This window comes from Apis florea, unplaced genomic scaffold (assembly GCF_048593485.1).
Source record: "Apis florea isolate Af1SG1 unplaced genomic scaffold, ASM4859348v1 contig_3496_pilon, whole genome shotgun sequence".
NCBI lineage: Eukaryota > Metazoa > Arthropoda > Insecta > Hymenoptera > Apidae > Apis > Apis florea.
Window position 1 is genome coordinate 9,064,555 of NW_028256773.1, and position 15,176 is coordinate 9,079,730.

Below are 15,176 nucleotides of genomic sequence, written 5' to 3' on the forward strand. Positions count from 1 at the left end.
TGTGTGTGTGTGTGTGTATGTGTGTATAAAAAAAGAAAGCGTTGCTCGATTCGTTACTCACCTGAACGGAAGAACGCCATCGAGGGCCTGGGAAACTGTAGGAGGTGAAGCTAGAGCGAATCCTCGTCCAAGTAAGGTTGAATGTACGGAAAAAATCCTCTTTGCAGTTTCTTGCATCAGTTCCAAATCCTCTTCCACTTCTTCGTCTGAAATGATATTCAGTCAAATTGAACGAAACACGATTCGATTCTTCTTCACTTCCAACTATCCATGTATAAAATATCGTGAATTGACGTCGAAATCAAAGAAATAATTATGAATTAAGGAAATAAGAAATTTACTACTAAAATATACGATAAAAGATACGTACTAGATACAGGTGGTAGCGCAAGATTTCTCTTCATAAGACTTGCAGCACAGGCACCTCCGAGAAATGATAATTCAATTTCTAAGTTTTTTAAACCGTTTCCAGATGTTATCCAATCGTATCCAATAACTAGACATTTAAATCCATATGTAATTGCTCTATCGTTTCTCATATAATCGGAAGCAGTTTCCAACGAAAACATAACTTCGTTTCCTATAAATCGTTCGATATGTTTAAATAACGAAAAAGTTGATAGGAATTATTCTATATAAAACAAGGTAATATCTACCTGGTAATACGATCGCATTTTGAGGCCATTGATTCGGTATATTGCTCAATTTATGCAACACGGGCCAATGTAACGGTATATCTTCTGTTATTGCGCTATAAAAGATAATATCAAAGAGATAATATTACGTAAAACTTTTTTTAAAACTTTTGACCATAAATTAAATTAATTATATTTACCCGGCAAGAGAAATTATATTTGGTATGTACAATTGTAAATAATCTTCTGGTTGAGCTGTGCCACATTCTGGCGTAAATTCGATGGTTAACCATTTTACTGTTTCTGGAAACGTGACTCTATAATGAGACACTGTAGCAGGTTTGTAAGGATGATCACTCTCCAACCAAGTATAGTGATGACTGGTAGTTACTGGCGTAGGAATGTGGGGCTGAACCTCGTTGTCTTGAGATATTTCAGATGATCCCATTGTGGATAATAAATTAAGCGCCGCAACATGAGGTAACATTTCTTGTATTAAAGTAAGAATTTGAACACCGCTCTGAAAAATAACGGATAATTTATATAAATAGCTATATATAATTATAAAAAAATATGGATGGAAAAATGATGATTTTTTACTCTCGGATCCGATGTAGCCAAAGGGCTAATGTGTGCCATAACCAATGGTAAAAGTGTTGTCACGAATGTCGCGTTGCCAAGAACTTCCGTCGCTACTACTTCTTCTGCCCTTTCCCTCGCTAATGCAAAAATTTCGTTCGATCTTTGAATAATCGTAGCTGTCATGGCAAGGGCACATTTTCTTGCCTGTACTTCAGCCATTGCTTTGCTCGTTTGTTGACCGTCCGAATCTTGAGGATTCGAATAATAAAGGATATGCGGTATTTGACCTCTGGTCTGCGTTGTACCTAATAAAAAAATCATACGTATTATCATTCTCGGTTAAATAAAATGATATATTATTTACGATGAATAATACCGTTGAAACTTAAGGAGCAAGCTGTAAAAGTAAACGTAGTTCCATCGGGTCCTTTAACGACACTCAAACCAACATCGCCGTTACTTGTACGTCCTCCACGATTTCTCAGTCTAATAGCGTACTTCATATTTTCCTTGATAGGCACAGGTTTATCAAATTTTAATTCTACTATATCGTTAACGCAATCATCTGGCCCGAAAGTGCCGCGTGTAAAATCCAAACTGCTCCAACGTTGAGTATGGGATGGATCGTTACCCGTGTTATTTTGCTACAAAAAAAAAATATATAATATCATAGTAATATCAAAAAGTAACGTTAAAAACAACGTTATTTTTGTATCAATGTTTGTAATAATGCTCACATCGTCGAGTAATTCCAACTCATAATCGTACATTCCAACACCTCCGTAAATACCCACTCCCGCGATGGCGATACCAGGTCTATCGACCGAAAAACAAATCGCATCTGGAGAGCCATTACCGGTATTCCACGACCTTGTTTGATTTACACGGGTAAATCTCGAAGGTGTAGTGTACATAATTCTACCGCATGCGGCTTGAAGTTCATCCTCGTTCCCACTAGATTGTGCCGCTAATTCAGCGATCACTCGCGCTAATAAATAACAACAATGAAGTACCAACTCTGGCAGTGATTGAGTCTTTTTTCTACAAAGACTTTTCTTTACAGGGACTAGAATCAAATCTAACAGTCTATCGAGGACATCGCGAAATGACCAGTTTAAAGTATCTTTGCCGGAACTTTCTATTTGAGATTTATAACTAATTTGCTCGACTAAGATTGGATATTGATGACTTTCGGTTGAATTTATCATTAACAAGCCAGTATTGTCGGATGGACTGAGTTGCCGTTTTATACTATCGCTACTATCCATCACATTATTTAAAATTGGAAATATACATCGAAGACGAATAATAGGATTGCATAGTGCAGCTAAAATAGCAGATAACAATCGATCCTTCGTAGATCGTCCTTGTTCCTGTAAAAATGTATCCGTTTATTTTATATGAATCGTTTAATTTTATTTAGATTTTAGAAAATTTTAACTTATGCATACTCTGTCAATTTCCGATAGCAACTCGCATAAACACACCCATTTTAAATACGCTGTTGGATAAAATACATGATAACAAGCTACAAATGTTCTGTGGCATTCCTCTAATATGCTATTTGTCATTTTGTTATTGTTTATGGCACTAGGAGCTAAAATGGAATACAATATTATTCATATTTTCATGATAAAAGTAAAAAGTATATATATATATATATATATAAAATAAAAAATTGTAAAATTATAAAAACTTACTTTTGTTTAATCGCGTTTTTCCTTTGCTTTTAGCATTTAACGGTACGGTATCGGACAAAATTTGATGTAACAATGCACGTACTTCACCTATGCACTCTGCTAATCGAACCGATTCAGCTGGAGTTTTCTTCCCCACTGCAAATCATCATATATTAAATTAAAATAGAACCAAATATACCTTAGAAAATTTATTATGCACCTTGATTTGGATAAATTTCATTGGTGTAGATTCTAAGTAATCGTAAACTAGCTTTACTAATGTAAACTAAACGCTCCACTTCAAGCGTGTGAGAAGAAGTGCTATGAACCACGATATCACTTAACGCTGCTTTTAATGTATTCCAACTCCATTGAAGGAGAGATATTAATGATTGAAAACATTCCTAAAAAAAAAAAAAAAAAAAAAATTATTCGTATTATTTATTCGTATTTTTATTCATCTTATTTTTTTTTTTTTCTTTTATGTAATATCTTAACTATACGTACTTTAGTAACCGTTCTGCTGAAATCTCTTTTTAATACATAAACTGGTTCGATGCGATCCCTTTGCCTATTAGGAGTTTGATTTTCGGGTGTTACGATACGATATAATAATTGCGGAATTTGTCCAGCGTTTACATCGGTTCCATTATTGGATCTTTTCGAAGATTTAAAATAAAACATAACTCTGGTAAAACAAGCAAATTATGAAAATTATAACGCATCGTAAGAAAAGAATTTACATTACTTCACATGGAAAAGTTGCATTTTACTAACTGATCTTCTGCTGTGACCATTCCTTGACCACCAGATCCACAATCACTAGATGGACCGCTAACTTTAGCCCATGCAACGTACCATCTGTTTGCTTGCAAAGGAATTGGTTCGTAAAATAAAATTGAATATTTTTGTCGCGGTCCACATTCGTATGGTATTTCTTCAGATTCTGCTAAAAGCTCGCCATCATTTTCTTGATCCCCTCCATCCATTCCAATATCAAAGAGCTGGAATAATATTTAATAATAAATCTTATCATAATTTTGCATAACATATTAAAAATTAAATATATAACGATTATTATTCACTTTTATTTTTGCCGTATATTCTCCTCGACCTCCAAACAATCCATATCCACCCAGCAAAATATCAGTATCAGGCATAAATCTAATAGCCTCGATTGAATGTGCAGAATATCCCCAACCACCACCATGGCCTATAAATATAAATTAATTTTTCTTTCAAACTTCTAAAGAAAAAAACATAAGAAACAATTTTACTTTCTCTGATTTTTTTTTTATACGCACTTTCAAATCTATTGACCGTGACAAAATCTTCACGACTATAAACTTTTCCGTGTGTTGATTGGTTACATTCATTTTCTTCTACTATAGAGAAATTTTCATCTTGTGCTTGTGTAAGGGTATCTAAACAACCCAATAAATGCATTGCAGCCTGAGAACGTGTTACGAAACAATTCGATACTACGGGTAAAGTTAAACCTGGACTCAAAATAGAAACTTCTAATCCAGGAATTGTTCTAACTTCCGTTGATATAATATTATATAAACTTATTTCACTATTTATAGGATTGAAAGTCCAAATCACGTTATATAAAGGATCTAAACACGTAGCGCAATTATTGAAATCAACTTGATCAGTTCCACTATAACTATTGCATGTACCATCTCTTTTGCTTATAACTAAACATTTGAAAGAATTTGCATGATCAGTTTGATGTGGAATTAAAACTGAAACAAGTTTTATTTTCATAATTAGATGCATTTGATAATATATAATGATGGAACTATGATTCAAAAAAGAAGACATACTTATGCAATTTTTATTTGCCATAACAGTACTCCGTGTTAAACTAATAGAATTTATTTCATCAATTTTGACATAAGTTTGATCTCCACTTGCACCAACCCACGTCGCTCGTCTGCCCCATTGTGGACCAATATTTGGAACTACAGTTGGAAAACAATGGCGTGGCTGCGTCCTATCAGAACGACGACTAATTTGAGGGGAAGAATTTGAAAGTTCATTTTGTCCGTTCCACCAATTTATGCCCAATTGCCCTTTCTACGAGGGTGATGAAATATAAAAATATTAATTATTTATTTTATTTAATTAATCATCATCAAATAATGGATTTTTTTTAACACTAGTACAAACTTGATAAGCTCCAAATGTAAACACTTCTCCCTTTGATGTAAGTACAACCGTATGATTGCTTCCAGCAGCAACTTGAGTTGCAATTCCTGGTAATTTAACATGTACTGGTCCAACATGTGCTATCAAATCTCCTACACCTAACTGACCATATATGTTGCTTCCAAATGTATAAACTTCTCCATTTTGTAAGAGTACCACTAAATATAAAATGATTTAACAATTTTCATTGTTAAAAAAATATAAAATAAATAAATTATAAAATAAATTTGTATTAATTACCTGTATGATGTAAACCACACGATACTTGAACCACAGGACTTTCATTAGGTATAGGAACTCTAGCTGGTGGTATACTAGCAATTCTTGCAGCATCGCCTCGTTCAATATCACTTCCACCAATACCTTCTTCGTTCATTAAATTAGTACCTAATCCTAATGCCATTTTTCCAGCAATTTTTTGGATCACACTTGGACCAGCTATTTTTGTAAAAAATTTATCGTTATATTAATTATTATAATTTAATTTAATTTTATAATATATCCAATATATCTATTTTATGTAAAATAATTACCCAATCTTTGATTATTTGGACCTTTCAACTTCATTCCATATTTTGCAGTACTCGGACCTGCCTTCGTTCTCTGCTTTTGTTTTATTTCTCCCAAGCATCTTTGTAAATATTCTCGAAAATTTGAACTTGATCTACCTAAAATACAATATAACAAAATACAGAAATGTTCAATTAATATCATTTTAACTTCAGAATGAATTTTTACCATTAGTACAACTTTTTCTTGCACAAGTACGACAACATCCACATTCCGCGCATCCACTATCACCTTCACCACATCCACATTCCCTGAAAGTACGTCTTTTAATTTGTTATTTATTATTTATATATAAATATAAAATTAATATACGTACTGGCCTGGATTTCGATCTGGGCGTATACTGCTTAAACATGATATGCTATATCCAGTACATTCTCGGCATACTGTACAAACCATACAAACACGATGCCTCCATTGATGTAATCCAGGCGGACACATACCTTTTGTTTCTTCCCAATCTTCGGTAGATTCCATACCATCTAAGTATATATGAAAATATATACTTTTTTCTTTTATAATATGAAAAAATATTAAAAATATGTATATACGGATATACAATTACCTTCTTCAGTTACTAAAAGTTCATCTTCTGCTGTACCCATTTCTACAGCGACAGAGGAAGTATCTTTATTTATAGCGCTATGAACTGTAGTAAAATCTCTTCCACATTGTCCTTTATTATTAATTCCAAATGTGTACAAATGTCCTTTATTAGTTAATGCTGCAGCATGAGCTTTACCTAATGAAACATGAACAACGCAAACATCTCTAAGATCGTTAATTATCCCCGAAACCGGATCGCTGTGCAATGTATCTTTGCCAAACATCAGCAAAGAACCTTCTTTTGTAACTAATGCTGTTGATCCGTTATTACAAGCAGCATCCACAATATATTGTCCTTCTATTTTTGCTATTTTTTTTGGTTTGACTGGTTTAGGTTGTCGCCTAACTTTATCTAAAAATAAAAAAAATAGATGAAAATATCAAAACATGTTATGAATTTATGAATTTCATGTCATAGAAGTTATTAATACGCTTACTATTATCACCATCTTCTCCACGTCTAGCAGTACCAGCAAATAAAACCGAACCATCATCCATTACCATTACAACATGTTGACCATCATGACCAGCTGCAAAATTTACAGGTCTTGGACCTTTTCCAAGCGTTAATTCCATCCATCTGTTAGGCCTTGTGTTATTTTTCATACCGAGAGAAGTTCCTTTTCCGCTATATAGAACCTTTAAAAAAACGATACAATCATATATTTCATTCCTACTTGCAAATGTTAATATATTAAAAAATTATACTGCTTACTTTTCCCGATACGGTTTTTAACAATGCAAATTCTTTTCCTGCAATAACTGTAGCAATTTCATCATCACAGCCTGGATTTAATGTATGAGTGCTTTGTTCTTCATCAAAAGTAGCATATCCAAAAACATCTACACATTTTCTTGCTAATTTTAATGGTAATTCTGATGCAACTGTTACTGGATTACTTAATGTATTTATTGTTCTGACTACAAAACCATCCTGTTGAAATTAATGAAATTTATATATATTTTTTTCAACCAACATTTTATCGATACAGATTCAAAAACAAAAAAAAAAAAGAAACTAACATCTTTTCCTGCAGTTATCATTCCTAAACATTCACCATCAGAAAACATAACGGAGGATGACCAATCACGACCTTCTAAAACAGCAATTTCCGTAACTGTAAGAGTTTCCGCATCTATAATTAATAACTCGCTCTGTTTTCTAGGTGTATACTTAAAATACAGCGTGTTCTGTAAAAAAAAAAAAAAAAAAAAAAAAAAATGTTAGAAAAATCTTTTTATGTAAAAATATAGAAATATAATTACATAGAAAATATTTAATTATACTAACATTTGCATAACCAAGCCAACCCGTTTCTGTTGGATAAAAATCCGCCTTCTGAATATACATATGACCCCAAATAGTTCCACCATGACCACTGCCAATTTTCAATAATCCTCTACTTGTATGTAGATACAGGTACTTTCCATCACTTACAAAGCTTCGCCCATTTAATATTATATTATTTATCTCATTTGGTAACTTAAGCGTATAAATCTTAGCACATTTAGGAACTCCATATGTAATCCAGTCTGGTCGTGCAAGTTTTCCAAGTAAAACAGCTTGTACACTTCTTTGCAAAGATGTCAATACACATGGCATCTATAAAAAATGAATACATATATACATATAATTTACAACTTTTAGAAATACATATTATGCTATCATGAAATTTTGATAAAAAAATTTACCTGAATATTTTGAATTGCTAATACTCTTGGACACATAAGTAAAGCTGCTATCGCTGCTAACAAACGACCAGTATCACCTCTAACAACCACAAGACTCAATAAACATGCACAAGCAACTGCAGTTAAATGACTTCCATCATTGGCAGCTGCTGATTCTGGCCCATGTGAAGTTGCAAGATCCAATAATAGGTCAAAAAGTGGATCTATAAAAAAAAAAAAAGGAAGAAAAATTAAAAATATCTGTTATAAAGCAATAAATTTATATATATATTAATTTGTGTATATTACCAATAACATCATCTGGTTCAGATTTCAGGCCTTCAGGAAGTTGTCCTTGTAATACATCCAATAAAGCTGATAATGCTTTTGTACACAAAGCAGGTTCAATTGTTCTACTTTCTCTCATCAATGTAAAAACACTTCGTAAACCAATACCTACAATCTAAAAATATTTAAATTAATATATAATTCTTTTAATATATATATAATATTTATAATTCGTTTAATTACCTTTGGTAAGCTCTGTATAGTTGATATTCTATCTTCATCATCACTTTCAGTATCGATAGTTTCACTATGTTCGGGTGATGGTGGAGAATTACAATTTGATACTCTATAAACTTCATTTGATGTTCTAGTATGCCTCTCCAAAATAGCACTCCTAACACTAGCAAATACAGCAAATGCAGAAGCATTGCAAGATAATTCTATCTCTGGTGGATTATTATAATTTAAATCTCCACTTAAATCAATCTATAAATTATAAATATAATTGTAATTTACAAAGTAATTACAAGCATAAAAAAAAATTATATAAAACATAAGTAAAAGTTAATAATACCTTTCTCTTATCCCTCTTACGAATAGATTTATTTTTCTTACATTTTCTCCATTCTTCTTTGTTTCTAAAATATAAAATATATGACGTAGCAAATATATTTTAATTTTAATATTTATATTAATAATTTTCTGTAATAATCTATATATTTGCAATTATAAAAGAAAATGTTGTAAAAATAAATGTTTAAGAAAAAATATTAAATCTTTATTATTTTTGATAAATACCTATAATCATATGTTTTCACAGAGATTTTCATTAGATTAGATTAGATAAATAATTGACATTAAATAAATTATTTAAAATATAAATCATAAATTAATTCATAAATCAATATATTTTATATATTTCGTATGAGAATTGTCAAAATGACAATACAGTATACACCAACTTTAATAAACAAATAATTTTAGGTTACTTTAAACATCTAAAAAAATTATAGTATAATTTAGAAAATCGATGATATTAAATGATATATTCAACAAAAATAATGATAAGATTATCGAAATTTGTATCGCAATTATTAAGTTTAATAAACGACAGATGAAGTCACCGCCAAAAGCGTCAAGTAAACAAAGCTGGAAGGAGGTTATACACATTTCGCACCTCTGTGCTTCTGCGATACTTTTGAAAAGGTCATAAAAACATTTCACATAATTTTCCGGTTCCGGCAGCAATCTTTCGTGATCTCCAGACACCATGTTGTGCACAAAATTTTCAACGTACGAATCACCAATTCATTTTCGTAATACTATTGATCGTTGACATTCTTTCGCCATCCCCATGTGATTGCATAGCACGGTTTATTAAAAAATATTATTCGACGATTTCTATTAAAGTATTTATTTATTCAATTAGTGATTCTAAATTCATATATATCAAATAATAACGTTTTTTTTTTTTTTTTATAATATTTGAAAACGATCAAAAATTCGTTTTTGATGTTAGTTAAGAAATTCGTCTTGAAAGTACCAGACGTACCGCGACTACTTTGCGATTTCGATTCTTCGATATATATTATCGTTTTAACGCAGATTATCATTCGATATGGCGGCTGTTTTTTAAATAAATTTTCTTTTATTTTTATATCTCTTTTAATTAGATTTATCTTTCGAGTATTATACATAAAAATAAAATAAAACTAAACTTTTATAATTTTATTATGTACAAAAAAAAAATAAAGTAATATTTGAGATAAATTTTATTCGTAAAAATTTTAAAATGTATCTTTTTATATTCATGATTATTATTGATATTGATATGAAATAATAAAAAACAATAATAGTAAAATAGTAGTAAAAAAAAACTTCTTTCTTACTTTAATATTTCATGAAATAATATAATTTTTAATTTCGCATATATATATATTAATTTCTCAATTTGTTATTCTAATAAAATAAGATTTCTTATATGCGTATAAAATTGTATATAAACTATTCTTACTGGCATATTATTAAATATTATGTATTTATATATTATATATATATATATACATACATGCATATATTGTTCAATTGAAGAGTTAATTACAAGTTATACAATTAAAATTCGTATATAAAATTATATGAAAAATCTGTCAAAATATTTTCAACGCCATTATCTAAGTGATATATTGATAAATATTTTATTATCATTTAAAAAATATTAATTAAATAAAACGTTAAAAAGACATATTGACGTAGAAGGCTTATCTCATATATGATTTAGAATTGATCACCTCACGTAAAATATAGTATAGTTCGTGTATTCTCTTATGTTAAGATTACTGTTTTGAAGATTATCAAGAACATAACCTAAGGAATATGATTTAAAGTATAATATAAGTTTAAATTTTTATTTTATTGTAAAAAATAAAAGATGGATATGATTTTCGAAATTATTATGTGAAATAGATAATCAAGAAAAGTTGCTCAGAAATTGAGTAATTTCTTTCTAATTTGATAAAAACATAACCAAATGACAGCTTTCAAACACGTATGTAATATTTAGACATATATTATAATATATTATAAATTATTTAAATGATTATTATTAAACTTATTTCATTTACAGATAGGCTATCTTGACTTATATAAAATTATAATTGTAAGCTGATTTTTATTCGGTAAATATTTCGATCAAAATTGTATTTATCTATATATTTAAAAAAAAGAATCAAGAATATGAATAAAAATTTTAGTTAATTATAACGGAATATGATTCTTATGATTTTATATTTTTAGTATGTATTGTAACAAAATTTTGTAATTATAAGAAAGTTTAATCTTCAAGGTTTAATCTTCTATTTATATGTGTAAATTTATATTTAATAAATATTATTATTTTAAAAAAACACATTGTTTTCAGTTACATTGGATACATTTTCAATTAATGATACACATGTTATATGATTGTGTAAATATTACTTAATGAATATATGTGATAAAATATCTTTAAAAGTATCTTTATAAACGTGTGGGAATGGGCAATTGCTTGTGCAAAGATATCCCAGAAGAACTCGAAGTACATCATGGACATAATCATGCAAACACTGAAAATACTATATTACCAGAATCAAATGTAGGCACAGTTGCCTCTAATGATATGAACATTACAACTTTTAAATTTCCAACTTCAGCTAACATTGACAAATTAGTACTTGAAACTCTTGGAGTAATTGGTTCTCTTGTTGATAAGTGAGTTTTATAATAATTATAAATTATTTTATATATAATAATTATATAATTATTATTATTATGTTTATATAAATATAAATTAAAATAAATTATATATCATTTATCATATAAAATATATTAATTGATTATATTGATATTATATTCAGTGAGCAAGAACCACCACCTGCATTGTTAAAATTACATGCTATTGCTGATAAAGAAGATGGATGGATACAAGTTGTTAGTTCAATGGTTAATATTATTCCTATGCATAATCCACTAGGTCCTTCAGTTATTACTCTTTTATTAGATGATTGTCCATTGCCATCAAAGGTATAATTATATTTCTTATATTACATGATTTGATATTTGAAATTTTTGCCACAGATATTTCAACCTTTCAGGAATTAGTTTTACGATTGTCACACATGTTTCAATTATCTCAAAAACTTGGAAATATACAGACTAGTGCAACTCAGCAACGTAATATCTGCGTTGTATTGGGTTGTATAGCAGAAAAATTAACTGGCCCTAGTAGTATTGCTATATTATCTGATGAGACTTTGGACTATCTTATTTCAAATCTTGTAAGTGAATAAATATTATTTATAAAGAATAAAATCTATTAAGAAAATTTCATTTATAATTCATATGTTATTTTAGAAGGAAAATATTGATCCTTATGTGGTATTATATTCATTAATAGCCTTGGAAAAATTTGCACAGACAAGTAAGTATAGTATATATAAAAATATATATACTAAATACAAATTAATATAAAATATTAAATAAAATAAATATTAATATTATTATATCGTGCAATATTTTATAATACAAATAATGATAATTTTAATAATTTACATTTTAAAAAAATAAATAAATTGTATTTATTTTAGGTGAGAATAAAATAACTATAAAAAAACGTTTAATGGCAGAGAAACCAAATCCATTATTAGAATTAGAAAAGTGGGCAACAGAAACTCATTATGTACGTCGTCAAGTAGGTTTTTGTGCGCGATGGTGTTTAGACAATTTGCGTAAGTAATAGATATTTGTTTTGTATGATATATAAACGTATGTTGTAATGGAGAATTATTAAATTTATAAATATTATTTTTATTATTATAGTTATAATGGAAGGTAGAAAATATTCTCATGATTCAGTTGATATGTCTGGTATTAATGTAATGTTAAACACAAAGGATGTAAGCGAGTACCTGAAAATATCACCTAATGGCTTAGAAGTAAGTTTTATAAGATATATATTATATTATAGAATATTTCTATTATTCATATTTTCGTCACACTTTTAGGCTCGGTGTGATGCATATTCATTTGAAAGTGTAAGATGTACATTTCAAGTAGACTCGGGAATTTGGTATTATGAAACACTTGTTATAACTACAGGAGTAATGCAAATTGGATGGGCTACTAAAAATAGCACATTTTTAAATCATGTAAGCATTTGTGTCCTTAATGTAATGCAAATGGTTATATTATATAAATTTCACATATTTTATTTTATCATTATAGGAAGGATATGGCATAGGGGATGATGAATATTCTTTGGCCTATGATGGTTGTCGTCGATTAATTTGGTATAATGCAAAGAGTGAAAGAAATCATGATAGACCTTGTTGGAAAGCTGGTGATATTTTGGGTTGTTTATTAGATTTGAACAAATTGGAAATAATATTTTCCATAAATGGTGTACCATTGAAACCATGTGTTCAAGTTTTCAAAACAGTACGGTATGTATTTGTGTAATTGTATAATTAAAAAAAAAGAAAAAATTGCACAGTATTCCAAGTGTATAATGAATGCTTTTTAAATATTTTAGGTCTGGATTTTTTGCAGCAGCTAGTTTTATGTCATTCCAGCAATGTCTTTTTAATTTTGGAAATGTACCATTTAAGTATCCTCCTACCGATCGCGAATATAAAAAATTTAACGATTATGCTAGTTTGAAGCCTGAAGATAAAGTTGTACTTCCTAGACACATATATCTAGATCAATTGAGGAAACTTAGCGTTAGAGAGGATTCATGTACATTATGTTTTGACCAAAGAGCTTCAGTAAGATTGCTACCATGCAACCATAGGTATTATATATACATTATTTTTTTTTTTTTTTACACATTATATCAATTATCTTATTAAAATAAAAATAAATTTTATTTCAGAGGATTTTGCCAAACGTGTTCGAATCAATTGATAGAGTGTCCAATGTGTAGAGCTACAATCGAAGAAGTAGCGACCGATAACACATGACACCACATAAGCGTGTCAACATTTAATACTCTTCCATTACCTTTCTCATGTTATATAATTCTCAGGAATTGTCGCGAGGTAATCACAATTGCAACACGTCGCGTGTACCACATATTAAATATAGTTATAATATTTTATACATTTCTTTTCTTACAATACAGTATTTTAAATCAAGAGAAGGACTACAAATCACAGAAAGCAAAGTTGCATTTAAATATCACATCTCTGAGATATATCATTTTGAATGTTGCATTCATATACATAAATATAATTATATATAAATTATCACATTGCAAATTCAAATTACAGAAGAATATCACCTTCTACCATTTATCGGCTGTGCAAATTATTTTCCCTAGGTTTTACCTAAGTATGCCTTACATCTAATTAAATATTTAAAGTAAAATAGTAAGATAAAATTTAAATATTTTTTTTACGCTATACAGATTAGAAACAAAGAATTTGCAATTTACATCTGAATTGCTACGAATATACATTTCCAATTTAGTATTTGTGACTGGTTCACAAATACATATGTAGTGGACACTATTTTGTCTATGAACGTGAAATTCTTTTCTGTTAAATTATGAAAATCTGTATCACATGTACTTGTCAATATCGACAAACAAGTAACTGAATTTGTGCTGTAATGTAAGATTGATTTTAGAAAACTGTAAAATATTGATATCTTGTAGTATATGAAAAAAAAAATACATATATATATACATATATATATATATTTTATATATATATAGCATACATGTATGTGTGTATATATGTGTTATATATATATATATATATATATATATATATATATAATCATATTATATTCTTATGAAGATATAAAATGTTATCATATGTATAACTTTGCAAAATTTTTCTATAAATTCTGCTGATTTTCATTCATATTCACCTTTCCTATTATTTACGTTATTAGATTATTGTTAATTATATGTTAGAGTTTATACAAATTGTTCCATCTTCTATATATATTTTTTAATTTATTTATATATTAAACAGGTATCACTTTACAATAATTTAATTATTAATCATATATGATCCATTTATAATATAAAATTTGATTTCTATATTTTCAATAAACGTAATAAAAATTAAAAATAAAAATGTATATATTGTACATATAACTTGCATAACTCTGTATTTTATTTAACACTTATAACTAACTCATAATAAGCATAAAATTAACTTACTTGACAATTCTGCTGAAAATCTTTTGAGTTTCAATTCTTGATCTGATTTTTTTAATTAAACTAATATCTCTGATTAAATTTTTTTCATCATATTGAAAATTAGAAACAACGAACGAGTATTACAATTACTTTCGAATTAAAAAAAAATAAGAACCGTTGAAACGAGAATTAAAATTGGCAATATCGATATATCTGCAAATAATGAGAAACGATCTCTCGATTTGA

General features: G+C 28.7%; 2 protein-coding genes across 5 annotated transcripts in view; one reads left to right on the forward strand and one right to left on the reverse strand.

Annotated features, from left to right (window-relative positions):
• hiw (MYC binding protein highwire) overlaps nucleotides 1–9,809 on the reverse strand; it is a 173,883-nt gene extending 164,074 nt beyond the window's left edge. For 2 of the 3 annotated variants that reach the window (XM_086913028.1, XM_086913026.1), the window contains exons 1-30: nucleotides 9,423–9,789; nucleotides 8,820–8,883; nucleotides 8,489–8,731; nucleotides 8,267–8,420; nucleotides 7,979–8,181; nucleotides 7,578–7,889; nucleotides 7,310–7,477; nucleotides 7,002–7,220; nucleotides 6,724–6,925; nucleotides 6,246–6,638; nucleotides 5,997–6,162; nucleotides 5,849–5,931; nucleotides 5,644–5,778; nucleotides 5,351–5,548; nucleotides 5,072–5,268; nucleotides 4,726–4,978; nucleotides 4,201–4,644; nucleotides 3,982–4,109; nucleotides 3,674–3,900; nucleotides 3,404–3,584; nucleotides 3,117–3,300; nucleotides 2,918–3,052; nucleotides 2,669–2,814; nucleotides 1,955–2,590; nucleotides 1,594–1,861; nucleotides 1,236–1,522; nucleotides 836–1,155; nucleotides 657–751; nucleotides 371–580; nucleotides 62–206 (exon numbers count right to left, since the gene is read on the reverse strand). In XM_086913028.1, coding sequence (XP_086769154.1) covers nucleotides 62–206; nucleotides 371–580; nucleotides 657–751; nucleotides 836–1,155; nucleotides 1,236–1,522; nucleotides 1,594–1,861; nucleotides 1,955–2,590; nucleotides 2,669–2,814; nucleotides 2,918–3,052; nucleotides 3,117–3,300; nucleotides 3,404–3,584; nucleotides 3,674–3,900; nucleotides 3,982–4,109; nucleotides 4,201–4,644; nucleotides 4,726–4,978; nucleotides 5,072–5,268; nucleotides 5,351–5,548; nucleotides 5,644–5,778; nucleotides 5,849–5,931; nucleotides 5,997–6,162; nucleotides 6,246–6,638; nucleotides 6,724–6,925; nucleotides 7,002–7,220; nucleotides 7,310–7,477; nucleotides 7,578–7,889; nucleotides 7,979–8,181; nucleotides 8,267–8,420; nucleotides 8,489–8,731; nucleotides 8,820–8,883; nucleotides 9,423–9,517 — 6,491 coding nt within the window. In that variant the 5' untranslated portion in view covers nucleotides 9,518–9,789. Of the gene's footprint in view, nucleotides 1–61; nucleotides 207–370; nucleotides 581–656; nucleotides 752–835; nucleotides 1,156–1,235; nucleotides 1,523–1,593; nucleotides 1,862–1,954; nucleotides 2,591–2,668; nucleotides 2,815–2,917; nucleotides 3,053–3,116; nucleotides 3,301–3,403; nucleotides 3,585–3,673; nucleotides 3,901–3,981; nucleotides 4,110–4,200; nucleotides 4,645–4,725; nucleotides 4,979–5,071; nucleotides 5,269–5,350; nucleotides 5,549–5,643; nucleotides 5,779–5,848; nucleotides 5,932–5,996; nucleotides 6,163–6,245; nucleotides 6,639–6,723; nucleotides 6,926–7,001; nucleotides 7,221–7,309; nucleotides 7,478–7,577; nucleotides 7,890–7,978; nucleotides 8,182–8,266; nucleotides 8,421–8,488; nucleotides 8,732–8,819; nucleotides 8,884–9,043; nucleotides 9,244–9,422 lie in introns of all 3 variants that reach the window. The other variant, XM_086913027.1, reaches the window with a different exon arrangement.
• A 591-nt stretch (nucleotides 9,810–10,400) lies between these two features.
• On the forward strand, nucleotides 10,401–14,865 carry LOC100871921 (RING finger and SPRY domain-containing protein 1). 2 transcript variants are annotated; one of them, XR_015293763.1, is made up of 13 exons: nucleotides 10,401–10,790; nucleotides 10,869–10,920; nucleotides 11,163–11,491; nucleotides 11,638–11,803; nucleotides 11,875–12,057; nucleotides 12,134–12,200; nucleotides 12,367–12,507; nucleotides 12,599–12,714; nucleotides 12,784–12,927; nucleotides 13,004–13,221; nucleotides 13,311–13,571; nucleotides 13,653–13,818; nucleotides 13,902–14,865. XR_015293763.1 is itself a non-coding variant. In XM_012494413.3 (12 exons), the coding sequence occupies exons 3-12, from the start codon at nucleotides 11,277–11,279 to the stop codon at nucleotides 13,738–13,740; spliced, it is 1,599 nt and encodes a 532-aa protein (XP_012349867.2). In that variant the 5' UTR covers nucleotides 10,401–10,790; nucleotides 10,869–10,920; nucleotides 11,163–11,276; the 3' UTR covers nucleotides 13,741–14,865. The 2 variants fall into 2 exon arrangements, 1 of the variants encoding a protein (XP_012349867.2); XM_012494413.3 differs by having other exon boundaries at nucleotides 13,653–14,865.
• Nucleotides 14,866–15,176: the final 311 nt, after the last annotated feature.